General features: G+C 38.7%; 1 protein-coding gene across 5 annotated transcripts; it reads right to left on the reverse strand.

Annotated features, from left to right (window-relative positions):
• Positions 1-10,855: 10,855 nt before the first annotated feature.
• LOC148030735 (14-3-3 protein 7-like) lies at positions 10,856-16,975 on the reverse strand. 5 transcript variants are annotated; one of them, XM_087687084.1, is made up of 7 exons: positions 16,641-16,975; positions 16,031-16,337; positions 15,791-15,878; positions 15,580-15,689; positions 15,328-15,476; positions 15,126-15,231; positions 10,856-14,663 (listed from the first exon to the last, which is right to left on the reverse strand). In XM_087687084.1, exons 1-6 carry the CDS (start codon positions 16,711-16,713, stop codon positions 15,173-15,175), a joined length of 786 nt encoding a protein of 261 aa, XP_087543210.1. In that variant the 5' UTR covers positions 16,714-16,975; the 3' UTR covers positions 10,856-14,663; positions 15,126-15,172. The 5 variants fall into 5 exon arrangements, with proteins under 5 accessions (XP_087543210.1, XP_087543209.1, XP_087543208.1 ...); XM_087687083.1 differs by having other exon boundaries at positions 10,856-13,587; positions 15,126-15,234; XM_087687082.1 differs by having other exon boundaries at positions 15,126-15,234.
• Positions 16,976-18,355: the final 1,380 nt, after the last annotated feature.

Below are 18,355 nucleotides of genomic sequence, written 5' to 3' on the forward strand. Positions count from 1 at the left end.
ATCATGTGAATGGCATTCATGTTGAGATGGCAAGCTCAACACGTGCGGACATTGATGATGGATCGCCTGGCTAGATGAGTCCGAATGTCTACACTTAGCATGTTGGTGGTCATTATGATACTCACATGGCCACTAGCATATCACTTATTATATTTAGTTTGTTACACCTATCTACATCTGGCAAATATATAACGCCAGTCAATCAGTGTAGTCAGTTATGCACTGTTTGACTTGGAAGACCACTTTCCTTTATGTTGTATCTTATTTATATTTTGTGTACATTATACAGTGTGTGGAAGAAGAAGAAAAAATCGGCAAGAAAATGTTTTGGCCTCCATCTCTCTTCTTGTGTATACAATATGTGTTTGGCGCAGCAGCTCAAGCAAAGTCCCCCACCATGCGATTCTTGACATGGTATCAGAGCCACGCCACTGAGAGAGGTTGATTTTGAAGGCTGAAGTGAAGGAAAAGAAGCAAGGTTCGAGCAAGCAAGCAACGTGTAAGAAGCTCTCCCATTCTTCCACTCTCTTTGGATAGTGTCTGTGGAGGCACCGAAAGCATGGTAGAGCGAAAATCTCAGATTGCTGTGAGATTTGGTGTCTGAGGCCGTTTCAGGCTCCATTTTAGAGCCGCAAGGTTGCGGACAGCAGTTTCAGGATACACTGTGATTTCGACTGTATTCACCAAAAGTGGGTGCACACGTTACAGATTTCGAATCTATAATTTTTGAAGTGTTTGTAAGAAGCAAACATAAGGTTTATCTACAAACAAATTGCAAATTACATGTACTATTGAGCAATCAGTGAAAAAGGTTGCTTGGTATATTGTTGTACACGCGTTGTGAAAGATTGCAGAAGACTAGCTTATTGTTTTGTATCCTTGTTTGTGATAATGGCAGAGAACACTGAAAATCCCATTATTAAGAAGCTTGACAAGAACTACCCTTCATGGAAGTTTCATGTGACGAACTTCGTCATTGAAAAGTGCCTTTATGAGTTTATTTCAGGTGAAGAAAAGAAGCTAGAGCTGGGTATCCCTCCGACTGCATATGAATTAAAAGCATGGAAAGAATAGAATACGAAAGACAAAAAGGTGATGTACTGGTTATCTGCAGTCATTGATAATACAATGTTAGGATATATCAAGAATGCAGAAACTTCATATGCAACTTGGACAATTTTTTAGAACATGTTTTCAGTAAATACAAAGTTCAACTCAAGCAAGAGTTGAATGCCTTGAAGAAAGGAAAAATGTTTGTCAATGAGTATGTGTTGAAGGTAAGGAGCATTGCAGATGCTTTAGCAGCGATTGATGCAATGCCTAATGATGATGATTTAGTTTCATCCACTTTGAGTGGCCTTAATAATGAGAAGGCATGGAAATCATTTGTTACTTCAATATATGTACGAAAGTCATTTCCAGATTTTGATGAGCTAATCTCTCTCATGATTACCGAAGAGATCAATATGCAAGGTGACTCATCCAAAAAAAAATGGTGAACAAGTTCAAGCATTTTACTCATGTTCAAGATGGGGCGTGGTAGATCCTCTTCGAGAGACCATGGTATAGGACGTGCTGGCGATAACCAGCAAAATAGGTTCAATCAGCAATTTGGTGAAATGCAGGTTTCAAGAGGCCAAGGAAACTTTAGAGATAGGGGGAGCTCTAGAGGAAGAGGTGGATGGCAGCACAGAGACTCTAAAAATTTTGCTATTGTTTGCCATTATTATGGCAAAACATGCCATATTGCAACCAATTATTATGCTAAGAAGGATGATATTCGCAGTGGTAACTTACAGCATGGAAACTATGCATCGTCTTCACAACAGAATGAAGACAAAAATGAGCGTCTGTTTGTTATGCAGCATATGATGAATGTAGTTACAGGAAAGGTGACACATGATGATGTATAGTATGTCAATTCAAGTGCATTTAATCATATGACCAGTCATGTTGAATGGTTTGGAGAGATGCAAGACTTACAAATTCGAGGTTATGTGCAAACGAGTGACGATTCATGCCACCCAATTTCACACATTGAAAAGGTTCCCTTGTTCTTGTATGATGGCCAGACAAAGAGTCTAATAGATGTATTACATATGCCATCAATCATTAAGAATCTAGTGTCTATTGGCCAAATGGTAGAGCAGGGGTTGCAGGTCCGATTCAATGCAAAAGGTTGTTTTGTAGAAGACTTTAATGATAAGTACAGATGGTCGCAAAAGGAAGTAGAGTTGGTCGCATGTTCACTTTAGATGCTGAAATTCTTACAATGGATGCTGCTATGTATGCTAAAGAAAAAGGAGTAGTTGCAGATATTAAAATATAGCATAAACATATTGGACATGCAAATGTGCAAAGACCAAAATTAATGCAGTCCAAAGAATTGGTTACAGGGTTGACTTCTGTTAGAGTTGCAGAATTACATAAACTCTATGAAGCATGCCAATTTAGTAAGCAAGCAAGACAACCCTTCTCGCATGACAGAAAAGCGAGTAGAAAAATACTTGATGTAGTGCATACATATGTTTGGGGGCTTACACAAAATGTATCTCTTGGTGGCAACAAATACTTTGTCACATTTATTGATGACTGTTCAAGGAAATTATGGGTATACTTCATGAAGGAAAAGAGTGATGTGTTTGAGTACTTCAAATCTTTTAAGACAGCTGTTGAAACAGAAACAAGTTTAAAAGTGAAGTGCTTGAGATCAAATGGAGGGGAAGAGTACCTCTCTAATGATTTTAGTGGCTTCTTGAGGATCCATGGGATAAAGAGGCAATTTACTTGCAGGTATACCCCATAGCAAAATGGGATTGCAAAAAGAAAAAATAGCCATATTGCAAAAGTTGCACGAGCATTAATGGCTTAAAAAAATATGAATATCAATATTTTTTGTCTGAGACTATCCATACTGTTGTCTACATTATGAACAGAACTCCCACCGCTGTAGTTCATGGAATGACTCCTGAAGAATGCTTTACTAGCAAGAAGCCTAATGTATCGCACTTGAAGGTATTTGAATGTGTTGCATATATTCATATACTAGATGAGCTACGGAAGAAGCTTGATCCAAAGGCAAAAATACTCTTTAGAGCAAAAGAGATATCATTGTTATAACCCTGTCTCACATGTGAGTTCAGAGTGAGCAAGGATATTATCTTTGATGAGATGGGCAGCTGGTATGCACCTGCTAGTGATGTATTAGATAATGATAATCAAGACAACTATGTGCAAAAAGTAAAAAAAGAATCACGGAGTCTTAGTGGACCAAAAACATCATATGGTATTATACCTACAATGAGCCCTTGGTCTGGGAGACTAAGGAGTAGCCCCACATCTTCAGGTGGATCTATAAGTGTTGCAGGGACAAAGGAAAGAAGAAAGTGCTAGATGGTAATGATGCATCTACCAATCATTTGGGATTTGATGGAGATTCTAGTAGTTCGGAGAGTTTGGATGATAAGCTTGGTATTCCTTCAATCAGGACACCAGGTATACAAAGAGCTCATAGTAATGTAAAGGCTCCATTGAGTGATCCAGTGGTACGCAAATCTACTAGGGTTAGATATCCTATTAAAAGATTTGGCTTTGAAAGTTATGCAGCTCACCATTATGCTTATATTGTGAAACTAGTTGAGGATGTTGAGTCCACTTGTTTTGAGGATGTTGTTGGTCATGCTCATTGGGATGCATCAATGGATGAGGAGATGACTACATTAGAAGCCAAAAAGACTTGAGATGACTGCATTAGAAGCCAATACGACTTGGGATTAGAAGCCAATAAGAAAGCTATTGATTGTAAGTGGGTTTACAAAGTCAAGCATAATGCAGATGGTTCAGTTAGCAGGTATAAGACTAGACTGGTTGCAAAAGACTATGCTCAAATATATGGCATAGATTATGAAGAGACATTCAATCCAGTTGCTAGGATGGCAACTGTTAGGTGTGTGATTGCATTGTCAGCCAAAGGTTGGAGTTTGCAGCAAATGGATGTTAAGAATGCCTTCTTGCATGGTGAATTGCAAGAAAAAGTGTATATGGAGCAACCAACAGGTTATGAGGATTTAGAGCATCCCACATATGTATGCAGGTTAAAGAAGGCGCTCTATGGGTTGAAGCAAGATCCTAGAGCATGGTCTGAGAAGATTGGAGAGTATCTTGTCAATATTGGATTTTGTATTTCTAATTCTAATCACTCACTTTATGTGAGAAAGGAAGATGCAAGTTTTGTCATCATAGTCATCTATGTGGATGACTTGATTATTACAGGTGACAATGACAATGGGATTGCTGAAGTCAAGGACTTCTTGAAGAAGAAGTTTGAGATGAAAGATTTGGGTGAGCTAAGATACTTTCTTGGTATTGAGATAATCGGATGTGATGATGGTATATGGCTATTCCAAAGGCAGTATGGCTTGGATATGTTATCCAAGTATGGTATGACAGCATGTAAGCCTCTTTCAGTACCATTAGAGCAAAATGTGAAGTTGAGTGCCAACGTTGGGGATGAGATAGAAGACCCTATTATGTTCAGGAGGATAGTAGGATTTGATTTACATGACTATCACAGTATCAGACTTGAGCTATGTTGTTGGCCTTGTCAGTCACATTATGCAGATGCATAAAAACCTCATTTGGATGCAGTTAGACGTATATTGAGGTATGTAAAGTCCACTTTACATTATGAAATTTTTTATGCAGCAGGTAATGACATACATGTCTTTGGATACACACATGCAGATTGGGCTAGTAGCATATCAGACAGAAGATCTACAAGTGGATTCATGTTTTCCCTTGGTAGTACAGCAGTTACATGGAGCAGCAAAAAGCAATCTACATTTGCTCTATCGAGTACACAGGCTGAGTATAGAGGTGCTGCTATGGCAGCATGTGAGGTGGTATGGCTGCAAAAGTTATTAGGTGACTTAGGCGTGCCGGGAGATGGTCAAGTTGTCATTCATTGTGACAACATGAGCAGCATACAGCTAGCTAGGAATCCAGTGTTCCATGTTAGGACAATACACATTGAGGTGCACTACCACTTTGTGAGAGAGAAGGTATTGTAGGAGAGATTGACTTGGTATATGTCAACACACAAGATCAGAGAGCTGACATTTTCACAAAGGCATTGGGTGCAGAGATTGGGTGCAAAGAAGTTTCGAAAGTTCCGAAGCTTACTTAGAGTTGCAAAGATAGAGTTGAGCTTGAGGGAAAGTGTTAAGATGGCAGGCTCAACATGTGCAGACATTGATGATGGACCGCCTGGCTAGATGAGTCCGCATGTCTACAGTTAGCACGTTGGTGGTCATTATGATACTCACATGGCCACTGACTTATCACTTATTATATTTAGTTTGTTACACCTACCTACAGCTAGCAAAGATCTATCGCCAATCGATTAGTGTAGTCAGTTATGCATTGTTTGCTTTAGAAGGCCACTTTCCTTTATAAGCATCCCTACGTATCAAGCTAACATTCGTGCATCAATACCAAGCCTCCGGAGCATCAAATGACAAGAGGCATATACGTTTCCCATATAAATGGCATTCAGCCCTATTACTACAACAATGAAATCTCTAAGAAAATTGAGCCAAATGTGTGCTCAAATCAGCAATATAGCATCTCATAACATTGACATGGCATCCTCAAGTGATCCATGATCAAATTGACATTCCAGGAAGCATAAGTAACATCCAGATAATGAGGGTAAGTGTTGTCTTGAACTGTATTACAAAGGCTACCATGTTTGGACAGTCAATAACTGAAGCTTTATGGCTCAAAACTAATGCTCAATATTGAGTATTAGTGCCAAGGGTGTCATAGATTATTTCCCAAGTGCCAATGACCATTCGGGAGCTAGAATGAGGTGGGATGAATCAATAGGGAGAGTAGGACAGCTAAGTGCAAATCATGCTAGTTGTCCCTACTGATGTGGTTGCTACTCTTAACCTTAATGAAGCCATGGACAAGGCCCAGTCAACCCAAGGAAGTTCCTAGAGAAGGCACAAACAAGCCTTGAAGCAATGAAGGTCAATGCTCACCTCGAATGGAAGGTGCCATGGCTGCCAATGGGAAATCCCTACTGTAGGTATTTGAATGTAAGCTAAGACAATGTCGAGTTGGGCTCAAGCTCTCAAGGAAGATTTCTTTGATACCAATTGAAGGGAGTGGGCCTAGACTGGAAGCACACAAGCAAAAGCAAGAGTTATGATGGAAGGAGAGAGAGAGAGAGAGAGATACAAGATGCAAGAACTCCAATAGTCACAATGGATGACCGGCCTTCCCTTACTCAAATACCATTGAAAGAATAAAGAATGGAGTAACAGTGATGGGCACTTGCCACCTACAATGTATAGGTTTGTGGGTACTATTAGTGTAACTATTACACGAGCAACTAAGCACATGTATCTTTACCCCCAACAAAAGTATGGCATGCATACACGTAAACTAGTTAATAAACCATTAGATCAAAATGTGAAGATGGTTAATGATGGACAATATTTTGAGGATATCACTATGTTCAAGAAGATGGTTGGTAATCTTATTTACTTAACCATAAAAAAACCAAATTTAAGTTATATAGTTGGAGTAATAAGCCAATTTATGCAAAAGTCATACAAATCACACTTGGATGCAGTAACAAGGGTGCTAAGGTATGCAAAGAAGAAAATGAGTTATGGCTTGTTCTATGAGAAATGAATTGAGCCTACTTTGTTTGGATATACAAATACAAACTATGCAAGAAGTATTATGAATAGGAGATCTACCATTGAATATGCTTTCTCATTTGGTTCAATCATGTTGAGTAGGAGCAACAAAAGAAGCAACCTACATTAGCATTATCAAGTAGTAAGGCAGAGTGTAGAAAAGTAGCATTGGCAGCTTGTAAGCAAATATGGCTGAGACTACTTTTGTGCGATATGAGGATTGAGATAAATGGTGGAGGTATCATGTATTGCAATAACATCAATATCATTATGCTTACAAAGAAGCCGGTCTATCATGCAAGGAAAAAGCACATTGATGTGCATGGAAAGTCAGGGATGGAGAAATAAACTTAGTACATGTCGAAACCAATGACCAAGTCGTGGATGTTTTTACCAATACGTTAGGTAAAGAGAAGTTTGAGTACTTTGGAAGTACACTTGGAGTAGTATGTTTGCAAGTTCATTTTAAGCTTGAGGGGAGTGTTGACAAATATATCTTAGGTTATGGTCATATCCTATGTGTGCATCAAGTAAGGTGAGAGTTTGTGTAAAGTGACAAAGTCAAAAGAGTATCTATCCACTTGTGAGATACTCATTGTAGTGAATGGAAAATGGAAGGAGAAGAATGACGAATGAAGGAGAAGATAGATTGACACTCCATATCTTGTGCCTATCTCCCTTCCATTGTGCATCTATGTCAAGTCTTTTCACTTTGAACCATGCACGTGGTGGCTCTTTCCCTCTACAAGACATGCCCTAACAAGCAATGTAGCAACCAAAGGGATTCAATTGTCACTTGATCTATGGAACCTAAGTGCCCCTAGTTGGCTGGAAACCAAAAGCTTTTAACCTTACAAACACGAAGTGGAAATGGCTACAAAACGTGCCTACCAAGAAAAAACAATCAAGGTAGCTCACAAGATAAGGATACAATAAAGCATGAGCAAGCAAGATTTGAAGTATACAAGAGAAAGTACATAAATGAGCTGACAGAAAATTGGAAAGTGGTTCCCAAACAATCGCCTTAAAATCTGGTCCAAATGTGTTGCAAAGTTATGGTGTCCATGCTTTCCAATACACTAAATGTCCTTCTTTTGAGAGTAATGCTTTAGAAACTACCAATTAAAAAGAGATAATGGAGATCTAAACAAAGAACAGGGCCTAAACTACTCCCTTTTTTCTTGTGTCAATGGCCATTTTGCCTATCAAAATAAGGGTTTTCAAAAATACCCTCTCAAAATACAAGTTGTAGATCAAATTTTGTCTACCATCATGACATGCTTTGTAAAAGTGTACTTGTCATTTGACATGTCTAAAATTTAGAGTCCACCTTTCATTTTTACTAGTAAAGTATGTTGTATGTCAAGGCTCGATGCTGGTGACTCGTGAGTACTAAGTAAGTACCGCTAACTAGCCTAGCAACTTGGTTATACGGATTGCTAAATAATTTTTGAATTTGTTCCTAATTCTAAATACTCGAAAATGGAACTTTTAAATTCCTAAAGTCTAGCTATTAGCTAATGGACTATTATCCAAATCTAAGACCTAGGATTCAGCGCCCTCAAAGAAGATACTCATGAGTCATGGGCCTCAACCCTCGGATGCACCGCCATTGTTGGTAACCTTCACAATCCATTGACCGCCAACTTCCGCCATTGCTCACAACCTCACTCTTCACTCCTGAGTTTACTCTAGTCTCCCTCTACTGGACTGCAGTTACCAGCTGCACAACACTAGGTGGCAACGAGTGGAGAGCTTGCCATTTCCCTAGAGTACGCGACAAGGAAGCAGGTCGACGCCTCAGACCACTTCACAGCAAGCAGATGACTTGACCATAGTAGGCCCAGGCAAGGAGCTGCCTGCTATGAGCTCGGGCCATAGCAATCGAAGGCAGCTCATGGCACAACAAGCGGAGGGCGAGGGAGCCGCTTCACAACAATAGGTGGCAACCACCATAATAGGCGGAGGACAAGGGAGGCCACCAGCGGCACTAGTAAGCAGCACCAACACAATAGTTCATCTACAGAAGATGGAAGGCGAGGGAGGCTGCCAGGTTTCCATAAGACGGTGGCCGGCTGCCAACACTAGCTGATAGGTAGCAGAGAGAGGAGCTTCGCAATGGCCGATCTGACAGGTAAGACTTTGCTAGACTGCTACTAGCTAGGATGTGCATTGTACAGTATTTTAATTTAGACTCAAACCAACAATTATCTTACTTGCAACAATGGTTATAATCACATGATCCATGTCTTTGTCAAAATTAATTGCAATTAATTGTCTCCTTGGCCTACTCCTTTCAACTTACTATGATGGTTCCTTTAGCCTATTTGCCTACTGAATTGCAATATGAAAAAAAAAAAGATTATAGTTCTAGATTTATTCAATATTTCCTTATGTTAGCATAATTGGTCCGGTTGCCCTCCCTAATAAGTATTAGCCTACGTACAATCTAGCACACAATAGCCTTATGACATGCCAAAGCAATCGTGCATGTTATTGGACCATGGCATGATGGCAATGTGATATGCTTAGACACTATGGCATTGTCAAAGTAAACTATCTACCCACATAGAACAAGATCAAAAAATCATGGATTTTCCTCTCATCCAAGCTCGAAACTCAATTCTTAGGAGCAATCTTTCACTAAATCTCTTGTGGAAGGCAACCTCTTCAAGCAAACACTTTTTCCTTTTAAAAGATCGTGTCATGCACATGTAGGTGCCTTGCCTTTAACGTACAGAGAAGTTAGGAAAGCTTGGTCTAAATTTCCTTTGTCCCTTTGGTCCATATACCCTTGTGCCCTAGTGTAGACTATCTCTTGATCCCTAAACCCCGTCAATGCCTTAGTATAATAGTCCATTACTTGCTCTATTAGCACTACGATCGAGCTACCCCATGGATTATACCCACTCAAGTCCTTTGTCCCAACAATTGGGCTTACATATACCTTGCATTGCCATGCTATGATTGGATTTGCATAACTAATTTGTGACCCATTGTTCAACTTAGATCATCATATGATTTATCCTATTATTTACTTATGAGTATAATGTTGTGCATGCTAATAATGGTGCTTCATATGCAATACTTAGAAGTATAACATTATAAATTCTACTTTTCATTATGATTCAAGAATTAATACAAGTAGCCTGTAAGTATCCCATAAAAGCTATTGGGTGATCAATTTATCTATGACATAGATAGCTCAATCGTGTATCTATCTACATCTTGAGAAATGAACCATGTATTACAACTCAATCTTTCATGCATGTAATCATTCTTTGACAGTTTTCGTGTGGTACATTATATATAGCTATGATCAGATTTTAAGCAAGGTCTTGGGATTCAAGTCCCTCTCTTCCATTCACCAGCATAAATTTACTTCAACTACTATTAGTCTTCAAGTGCACATTAATAAACTTATTTTATTCTTTTGTATAATAATCTTTCAAATTCATTAATAATATAACCACAACATAAGGTACATCATCTTATATAATCTTTTTATATACTTTAGATGGCTCAACCATGAATGCATCAAAATGTCAGTAGGGTTTAGCACCCGTTTAGCAAGAAAAAGAATGTCCTATCCTTTTATATCCTCTTTTCCATCTAGAGACCAAAGTCCTTTTGGAAGGCTAAAGGGTTTAACAAATAGATTGTGAAATCATTTATTATAAGTTTCACATCATTTGCATCATTTACATCTTTCATTTGACTAGTATAAGTTTTCTATCAACTATCACATGAAAGATATTTCTAAAATTTGCCTATCAAAAAAATTGAGAGACAATTCAACTTTCTGGATCAATGCCATGAGTTTCTACTATGGTCAAGGATGATAATTTTTTCATCTCAACTAGGAATTTTGTCATAATAGAGAGATATGGACATCCTTCAAAAGGATGATGAGCCATCCATGCTTTTGCAACATTATAAATTGCATACAAACACATAGTTAGAAGACAAAGGGATCATTAATTCCAAAAGATGGTAATATTTGCACAATAATCAAAGTAATAATGAAGCTTATGTAGTTAATCAAGGTTGGGTAGGACAAAATCAAAGTTTTGCAATGACAATGGTGAGAATACCACTAAGAGGTGTTTGAAAGTAGCAAAAGGAGCATTTAATGCATACAACTAGCTACAAATTGATTGCTAATACATTTGGTGATCAATATTTAAAATTTCCCAAGCAATATTACACATCTCTTTTTCTTACATGTTAAAATAACTACTCACATTGCAAATAAAGTGAGGGATGTTAAGTACAAGGCATGGTAAGATGTGAAGTGCAAGATGCTAGTATTGAGATATGAACAATGAGATGTTAAGTATGGGATAAGATAAGATATGTAAAGTGCAAGATGCAAATTACAAGATATGAAAGTTACAAATGTACAAAGATTTAAGCACCAAAATTTCTTTAAAACATGATTTACTAATCCATTACACCTTACTAATTCTTTGTTAGCCAATCAAATAAGTATGGGACAAGATAAGATATGTATAGTGCAAGATGTAAATTACAAAATATGAAAGTTCCAAATGTACAAAGATTTAGGGAAGCACCAAAATTTATTAAAAACATGATTTAGTAATCCATTACACCATACTAATTTGTTGTTAGCCTTGGAAGTCAAATAAGTACCTCCATTCTTGGAAATGTGAGTTACTAAATAGATGTTAGTAGTAGTTTGTGAGGACAATTTTCCAAATGAATCTTACTTTGAAACCTCTAGCTACACTAATTTGATCTCTCAACTCCTTCACATTTTCTAATTTTATACTATGTTCTTTAAGATGGGTTTGAAGATCAAGGAGCTCCTATGTTGGCTAAGTTGATTGTTCCATGAGCTACCAATGTGTTCCTTTACTCGTCTAACTTTATATACATTTGTTACAACTTTAACTACATGTAGCTGGTCTCTTTTTAGTTATACTCTCTATTTAGTTGTTCACTTAGCTCCTCCATAGTCTTGAGCATGCCATGGTCTTGAAGCTTTCTTTTTTTAACACAAAGCAACACTTGGGATGGATATAATGATATGTAATCAAGGGAAATTATACCATGAGATGTTTGACGAGGGTTATACATTCTTGAGATCAATAAATATCTACATACAATAGATGAACTTTACCATGATATATTTTCCTAGGGTTTGTATATATTTAAGATGAATAAATGTTTATCTACAAATAGTAGATTGATCAATCATTGGTAAAGCAAGATAAGTAGGGTTCTGGTTTTAAGTTCCAATGTGTACAATATTGATTAGCAACTTAAAGCAAACTAAAATAATGAGAAGAGTTTGAATTAACCTTTTATCGAGTTGCATGTGCCCTTGTAAAGGTTGCTCTCCTTTAAGAGAGATGAAGCAAAAGCATAAATTAGAGGTTTTTATAAAAATTAAAGAGGGAAAGAATGTAATCAAGGGTAGATGCTATTTCAAAAGTATTTCAAAAAGACTTTTCAACTATTGTCAACATGTCTTTAGATGAAAGACATGATTTACATTGAAGGTTTGGTAACTTAATTTCTCAAATGCATGAAAGGGTGGATAAATCATATAACCCTCTGGCTTTCAAATGAGCAAGCTAGTGCTCTATCACAATCAACTAACGAGTTTCTAAGTTCCCAAACCATAAAGCCACTTTAAGAAAGCTATCAAGTCACTAGCAATCCCTATTATTGTTAAACATTCTTAAAAATTTATAGCATATGCCATGGCCTTCATTCTAAAACACAAGAAATTCACCACATTGGTCCATTGAATTTGTCCCTAGCAAGGATATTCACCATGCTATTTTTAAGTTCACATTTAGCATGGATTGGGCACTATCTAGAAAAGAAGATTTTCTTCTCAATATTGATTTTGAAAAGGGATATGATCGAATATATTGGGACTTTGTGATTGTTGTAATTGTGAGGTTTGAATTAAGGTTGATGCTTTGTAGGATGATTCACACATTTTTCATTAATAGTTCCACCACTATGCATCAACAAGTAGAATCTTTGGAAGTTTGTTCTCAAGAGCATAAGGCAAGGCTGCGCACTCTCCATTACTTTTCCACTTTGTAGCACTAAACCCACAATAAGATGTGGAAATAAGAAGCCTTTGACTCTACCCCTACCTTTGCTAGATGGCCAACACTAGTGCCCACATATTCACAGATTTCCCTACTCGTGGAATGAGAATGAAGACTAAATTGCCAAGTTTGGTTTCAGTATAATACCTATGGTGAGATCATACAATATACGGACATTCCTATTGGTGTAGACATTAAGACTAAAAGAATGTCTTGGGTGTTATATAACAAATGAGCATCAATATTAAAAGTGGTGTCCATCATTCCATTCTGAGCTGCTTGGAAGAATAATCCTCGAATCTTTTTGACACCAATCATCAAAATAGTTGAAATGATCTTCCTCTTCTCATCACAATGTGAGGAGGAAGACTGCAGCCAAAGGTCGTTGCATTTTGCCTTGGGAGTAAGTGGCTTCCCCAAATCTTATGGGAGAAAGCAATTAGGGTTTACACTATCGTGCTTAAAACAAAAGATGGACAACAATAGATGGCTTTGCTCTTGCACTAGATTACCTCTGCTAAGGTGTTTGGAAGAGTGGCAAAATTACTAGTGGGAGGAAAACATATTTGATGGCTAAGTTCAGAGCTTACCTTCAAGCAATGGCTACCAAGGTAGAGGAAGCTTGGAAGAAAGAGACCCAGTATGCCACTAAGCGCTTGGAAGAAACCTCAAGAAGACATTTCATGCAGCCCCATCAAAACCATTCACACGCTCTGAAGGTAGCTGCAAAATAACTGCCAACTAGAGACCAGCCACCTGGGTTTAGGAGTCTCACCTTGTGCCCTCTGTGCAAAAAAGAAGGTTGAGTGTTAAACATGTTTTTTGGAGGCATTGAATCACAGGCATTTTGGAGGAAACTAATTGGCGGAATGGATGCAGACAATCCAAATTAAATAATTCATTGGAGGCAAGTAACTCTTCAAAACTTGAGGAACCTCAATGATTTTTTGGAGATCTGGTCCATTCCAAGACTTGCTGGTTTTGCCCATATGGCCACAGTTAAGAGTGATGCGGTGTTTGGATAAGACTTAAAGGAATACTAGTTCTCATAGTAACAGTGTTAAAAACACTGCCTAAAGTATTTTGAGTAAGGTTTAAAGGACTACTAGTTCTCATAGTAACAGTGCTAAAAACACTGCCTATAGTATTTTGAGTAAGTGAGCAAAAAAAGAGGCAGCTTATAAACAGTTGCATAAACTGCTGAAAAAGCCTAGCTTGAAGTTAAATCATATTTTGGCCTACATGCTGATGTGAATTCTCAATATAATTAATACCACATTCCAAAAGTAAGAATGTTAGCAACCAGTAGGTCAGAACGAGCCCTCAATTACTAATAATTCACCACACTAAACACTTTCCTTAAACCACTGAAAAACGCACAATTTTCTTGAACAGATTTAAAATCCCTGACAAGAGAATCTGACCAGTACCCAGGCCGTAAACGATTTATTTTGCAAACCAAACGTGTCAACTTCCATTCATAGGTCATGTGGCAAACTCTTCCTTGCTGATCTTTCACTCTTTTCACCAGATCACTAACCCTTTCCTTAAGGCCAAGTAAGCAAAGATAAAGAGAATCACAAGCCCTGGCTATTTGCAATTGCACATTCACTTGGAGTGTTGACTTTGTTCACATCCATTCGTCAGGCTATTGGATTACTGTGAAGATCTAATCTAAGCTGTTCAAGCCTAACTTTCTATAATCAGCAGAACTGCTGGCTTAGTGAAACTAACATTACAGTTCTCCTGAATAGAACATATCTTGCAGACATGTAAACCAGTCATTTGAAGCACGTAAGAATAAGATTTCTTGAAGTGTCAACAGTTATTTCCTTAAGGAAAGAATCGAACTTAGCTCAGCCTGGCACATGAAGCAAAAGGTTTAAGAGTATATCAACTTTTCTAATACAAAGATAAAGATACCATAATACACTTATTTCTATTAAAAAATACTGTAAGCATACTTGAATTTAAGGAATTTAGGTGAATAAAACCCCTTCCTGTCAACCATCTAACTTAGAGATCACTGGACCGTAATCTAACCAATCTCAACTCTAGCCCAGCATTTAGCCGAACAGATGTAGGCCACCAAACAATCAGACCTTGAGTAGCTTACACCATGACACTCCCAAGTCCAGAATAGAACATAATCAAACAAGCAGATAATGTGAGGGGCTTATCAGCCAGAAGGCACAGCACAGGATAAAATTACTTAGCTAACACATCAGGTACTTAACAGGGATGAATAATGTTCCTGACCATACAATGCTACTGCACCATTCACCGTGTTTCATCCTTTTCACTGCAATATGAAAGAACATACCTGTATTAGAACAGTCTGGCATAGCAAAAGACTGGCAAGCATTCGCATTATTTACATGTATATACCTCAGCATTTTCAACTTTTCCAGGTTCTACATGGTCATCACCTGCTGAGATTTAGTAAACAAAGCCTACATGAGCCACAGACTCTAAAAGTCAAATTTTTAAATGAATGAGTACTGGACTTCACTAGAAGCATATACCTCCATCTTCTTGAAGATCTGACGTCCACAAAGTCAAGTTGTCCCTTAGCAGTTGCATTATTAATGTACTGTCCTTGTATGAATCTTCACTCAGAGTATCAAGCTCTGCTATAGCTTCATCAAAGGCCTGCTTAGCAAGATGACAGGCCCTGGACAATAGACAAGATAGTGTCAGAAATAAAAATTTGCAGATGTCACAACTTCAAGAAAAAAACACACAAGGCAGAAGAAAGAGCAAATAGAAAGACTCACCGCTCAGGAGAATTCATAATTTCGTAATAAAAGACTGAAAAGTTCAAAGCTAGTCCAAGTCGGATAGGGTGGGTAGGTGGCAAATCTGTACCAGCTGTGTTTGATGCAGCCTGCCAAAGAGAATAATGCAATTTTTACCAGAAGGTACATGGCGTCAACTTGTGGCACATTCTCTTATCTAATAGAAGGTACAACCCTAGCTATGTCTCACCTGATAAGCTTTGAGAGACTGATCTGCAGCCTCTTTTCTTTCACTGCCTGTCTTAAACTCGGCCAAATACCGGAAGTAATCACCTTTCCTGGACAACCAACAGATACGCGCTTTACTATGCCATTGTGTCATACAAAACCAAGCAGCGCAGATCTTTTGGACTATACATCCTATAGACATTATTGAATTCCCCTCGGAATACATTTGTTTAAAAGAACCGAAATAAACAATCGTTGTTACATCTTGTAATAAAACACTGTCGATTCTCCTGTACTGGATGAAGGAATAAGGTGCTCATCAATTATCATCAGGATATCGTTGCAGATCTTGGACAGTTCTTCCTCCACTTTGTGACGATATTCTTTAATCCGTTTAACATTTTGTTCGTTGGCTTTTGCTTCTTCTTTCTGCTCAATGGAAGACAATATCCTCCATGAAGCCCGACGAGCTCCAATGACATTCTTATAGCCAACAGACAGCAGGTTCCTTTCTTCGACTGTCAATTCTACATCAAGCTTGGCCACTTTCTTCATCGACTCAACCATCTCTGCACCACAAAACAAACAGATTAGCTCATAGTGATGTTGCTTGTAGTGTCTGGGAGAAGCAAAACTACATTTGGACAACAATCAATATCAGATCCCCTCATTCCATTCCGAGGGAACCAGAAAAGAAAGCAGTACTTAATTAGCCATTTCCTATAATGGCAGATCATCGCTCGCAAGCTACCGTAGAGGCCGAACCGAAAATGAAAAGAGGTAAGCTTTGCTGCTCAGAGGAGACGGTTGGAGACATCATGTGAGCAGGAAGCGAGTGCAAGCCCTAGATCGACCTGCGGAGAAGCACATACCATCATATCGCTCCGCTTGCTCAGCAAGCTTGGCCATGTAGACATGACTTTCACGCTCCTTCTCGGTACTCATGGTGTACAGAAGGGGGGAAGCGATTCGAGTAAAGCGGCGCAGATCGACGAGATCCAAACACGGGAAGGGGGGCAGTGGATGTGAAGGTCCCAAGAAGAAGTGTGGGAAGAAGATATCAGAGAAACGCCATGGCCGGGACTGTGGAGAGAGGAAGAAGAAAGCAGACGACAGAAAAGAAGAGAGCGAGAAGGTGGAGAAAAAAGAAAACTGGTTAGTCTCTCACTGTGTTGAAGACGAGCAGGGCAACGGCTCAGATCTCACTGCTACAACGCATCTGGTCCGTCCAGAGCGCCTGGGTCTTATCTCCTCTTTTTTCCTTTTTCCCGCCCCCTTTTTAACCCTCTTTCGGGCGTTCAGATTCCTTTCTTTCTTTCGGTTCAGCTAATTTAGCGTGATTTGAGATTGCATAAGGGCGTTCAGATCTGTCTTTCTTTCGGTTCATTGCATAGAAACAAGGTTTAGTGTCGTTCGTCTCAAGAAACAGCCCTAAAATTGCTCGGGTGTTTTTAAATGTCAAACCTTAAGATATTCACCTCCGTAGGAAAAACCATGTGTTCTCAATCGAATCTCCTACAAGGTGTCTTTCTAAAGGGAATAAGGGGAGCCATATCATATTAGGGCTTAGAAAGTTTGTCTTGTGAGGGGCTACCACAAGGGAGGTACGATAGCTTAAAAATCAATAGTATTTTTAGAACTTATGTGGGCCAAGGGTAGTGCAGTTGGGTTTAAGATCAAGTTGTATATAATTATGTCTTTCTTATCACCCAAGTTTAAGAAAGTAGCAATTTGCAAATGTGTAGCTAGTAAAAAGAGAGACATGCAACAACAAGCAAGGGAGCATGTGCATGGAACTTAAAGAAATATGTAAAAGCTTCCAACATATTTGCAAGTTCTTACCAAGAGGTTCTTTATCACTATATCGACAACTCAATTGGTCGGATGGATATGTGAGTAATGGGAAGTCAAGAGTGGATCTTCAATGCCTTACTCTCAAGGATGCAAAGTTTAGGATGAAGCCCAATCACAAATAATACAAAATGGTCACATTGAAAAAATGAGGTTGTTTATCTAGATATAGTTAACCAAATTTTAAAGTCAATTATGCAAACCATTTGAATGGTTTTCCAACATTTTGTGATTCACCTTACTATAGTCCTTTACTTCATGAACACCAGATCATCAAAGTGTGAGCATAATGCAAAGTGTTTTCTCACTTAGCACATGTCACTTTTGGCACCTTGCATGCCTCATCTTGCCCCACAGATCATCATGCCAAGCTCATCTCGCACCATAACATAGTGCCACAACAAAGCATGACATGACATTGAACCATCTTGAGTCATGAAGACTCACCCCCATGCCTCAACTCGTCTCAACCCCAAAGGGTCTCTCAATTCACACGAAGGACATAGGGCTTGATTGCCTTGGCTCCTTTGAGAAGATCATCATGCCAAGCTCATCTCGCACCATAACATAGTGCCACACCAAAGCATGACATGACATTGAACCATCTTGAGTCACGACAACTCACCCCCATGCCTCAACTCGTCTCAACCCCAAAGGGTCTCTCAACTCACACGAAGGACATAGGGCTTGGTTGCCTTGGCTCCTTTGAGAACCTCACTCGTCCACGTGGGCAAGA

The sequence above is a fragment of the Lygodium microphyllum genome, chromosome 10 (genome assembly GCF_053477565.2).
Source record: "Lygodium microphyllum isolate KBCC chromosome 10, Lygodium_microphyllum_v1.1.10, whole genome shotgun sequence".
Classification (NCBI taxonomy): Eukaryota; Viridiplantae; Streptophyta; class Polypodiopsida; order Schizaeales; family Lygodiaceae; genus Lygodium; species Lygodium microphyllum.

Excerpts from the sequence above, each read along its gene's own strand:
- LOC148030735 (XM_087687083.1), bottom strand. The coding sequence starts at position 16,713 with ATGAGTACCGAGAAGGAGCGTGAAAGTCATGTCTACATGGCCAAGCTT. Across the intron at positions 16,338-16,640 it reads GCAAGCGGAGCGATATGATG|AGATGGTTGAGTCGATGAAG; the intron begins GTATGTGCTTCT and ends TTTGTGGTGCAG. Across the intron at positions 15,477-15,579 it reads ATTATGAATTCTCCTGAGCG|GGCCTGTCATCTTGCTAAGC; the intron begins GTGAGTCTTTCT and ends TCTATTGTCCAG.